Source organism: Pundamilia nyererei, unplaced genomic scaffold (genome assembly GCF_000239375.1).
Source record: "Pundamilia nyererei isolate P.nyererei 1_Seehausen unplaced genomic scaffold, PunNye1.0 scaffold00044, whole genome shotgun sequence".
Classification (NCBI taxonomy): Eukaryota; Metazoa; Chordata; class Actinopteri; order Cichliformes; family Cichlidae; genus Pundamilia; species Pundamilia nyererei.
The window spans coordinates 2,532,559-2,534,492 of record NW_005187445.1 but is presented as its reverse complement, the minus strand read 5'-3'; the positions used below and the strand labels follow the sequence as shown (position 1 = coordinate 2,534,492).

General features: G+C 36.6%; 1 protein-coding gene across 2 annotated transcripts in view; it reads left to right on the top strand.

Annotated features, from left to right (window-relative positions):
* Nucleotides 1–1,239: 1,239 nt before the first annotated feature.
* Nucleotides 1,240–1,934, top strand: part of LOC102203625 (complement receptor type 1) — an 8,169-nt gene continuing 7,474 nt past the window's right edge. For both annotated transcript variants that reach the window (XM_005731744.1, XM_013910508.1), the window contains exons 1-2: nucleotides 1,240–1,309; nucleotides 1,404–1,601. In XM_005731744.1, the coding sequence (XP_005731801.1) occupies nucleotides 1,255–1,309; nucleotides 1,404–1,601 (253 nt within the window). In that variant the 5' untranslated portion in view covers nucleotides 1,240–1,254. The remainder of the gene's footprint in view (nucleotides 1,310–1,403; nucleotides 1,602–1,934) is intronic.

Sequence of the window (1,934 nt, the reverse complement as noted above, 5' to 3'; positions counted from 1 at the left end):
CCATTGTATACAGTTCTCTGAGAAAACATTTGCCCCTTTTTTGTATATTGTCACACTTACATGTTTCAAATCATCGCACAAAGTCTTTTCATTTCAGATGAGACTAGATAAATTAAGTAAATAAAAATGCAGTTTTTAAATGGCAATTGATTTTATTAACTGTTATTATTAACAATTGCATTTATTAATTCATCAATGACTCATCCAGGAGCTAAAAAACAAACAAAACAAAAACAAAAAAACTAGGGAATGAAAATGTCACTTGTCTCAGTTAAGGTCAGAGTTCATAATGGGGTGCTAACAAAGAGACTGGGCAAAAATGGTAAGGTTCCAAGGTGAAAGCCACAGCTGACCAAAAACAAACAAACAAACAAAAAACACACAAGTGTTCATCTCACATTTTCCAAAAAAAGAAAAAAACATCAATCATCATGATGATCTCCAGGACATTTAGGAAAACTGTTGTTGACACATTATACGATCATTTTGTAAAGGTGGTGTTTTGGTTGGTGTTGAACTGCTTTGGATTATGAGGACAACCTCTGCTGCACCTGGAAAGGGAGAGGCTGCTTGTGGCTTTCAGAGGAATCTGTTGTTGCTGCTACAATAATGACTTTGCCGGATTTTCCTTCGCTCACCCACACTCTTCTTACACACTTTACGTCATGGCTCCCCTGTTATTATGGGTGTCTGTGCTTACATAAAAATACTTTGTTACGTCTTTTATCACGTCTGTGAACTGCCATTTGCTGGAAGTCTTAAATCACGACTGGATCACCTCGGCATTGAAATGGATTACACAGAATAAAAGAAGGTCAAGTCTGTAACACGACAAACAGCTGAAACACAATGTCAGCTTCATCTGCAGGATTAAAATGGTCATACAGTTAAATTCAATTCCAAAAAAATAGCGTCTGTATATTAATATTGTAAAGGCAGGATATGGTGCAGGTCATATTAGAGGACCAAATTAACTAAACCAGTTTAAATAGCATTCTTATACTGGAATAATCCTTTTTTTGCTATGAAAGCCCATTATAAATTTATTCTGTTTCTAAAGCCTCGTAGAACCTTCATCTCTTTTTAATCTTACACGATGAATAAGCAAATAACCACCTACTCACTAAAAATAAACCTTTTATAGTGCAGCTTTATGTTTTCATGCCCATTCCCTGATGGGCTGTCCCAGTCTTCCTCTATAAATTGCTTCACTTGATCCTCCTGTTGGCATCTGCCGCCTACAAGCAAGACAACATGAGGACTGTCGGTTGGAGTATTTTGGTTTTTATGTTAGCCTCACCGGCTTCAGGTAAATAGTGATTTGTTCATTTATTATTTTCGTATATCATGTAAATGATGTATTTATTTATAAAACTGATGGTATGATTTCCCAAAAAATACAGGTCAAGTATCACAGGATTGTTCAGCACCAGATAAATACCCGAACACCAAACTGGATACGAAATATGCCAGGAGACAGAAATTCAGCCACAGCGAGAAAGTTTACTACAGCTGTGACGACGACTTCACTGCTTTCAGAGGCAGCAGGGTTGTGCAGTGTGTTGATGGACAATGGACCAAACTGACTTTAAAATGCGAAAGTAAGAATTTGACCATTTATTTGTTTTCAAGGGCGGGAAAAAAAGAGTCGCTTGCGTGTTGTTTCACTCAGCAGCCTGTTTACTGAGATATTCTTAGACCTGTAATTTACTTAGATGGATTTAAAGCAGCGCAGAAGCCCGCTAACACCCCCTACTGGGGAAGGTGTTTAATAGATATACAAGTAAAAAACAATTATCAAGAAAAAAGTCGTTCATAAAAAGAAGTCAGAATGCACACAGGTTCAGTTCAGTTCAGTTCAGTTCATTTTTATTTCAAACATTTCAAACATGTGCCTTCACAATCATTACAAAATATCATTCCATTATTTGTTT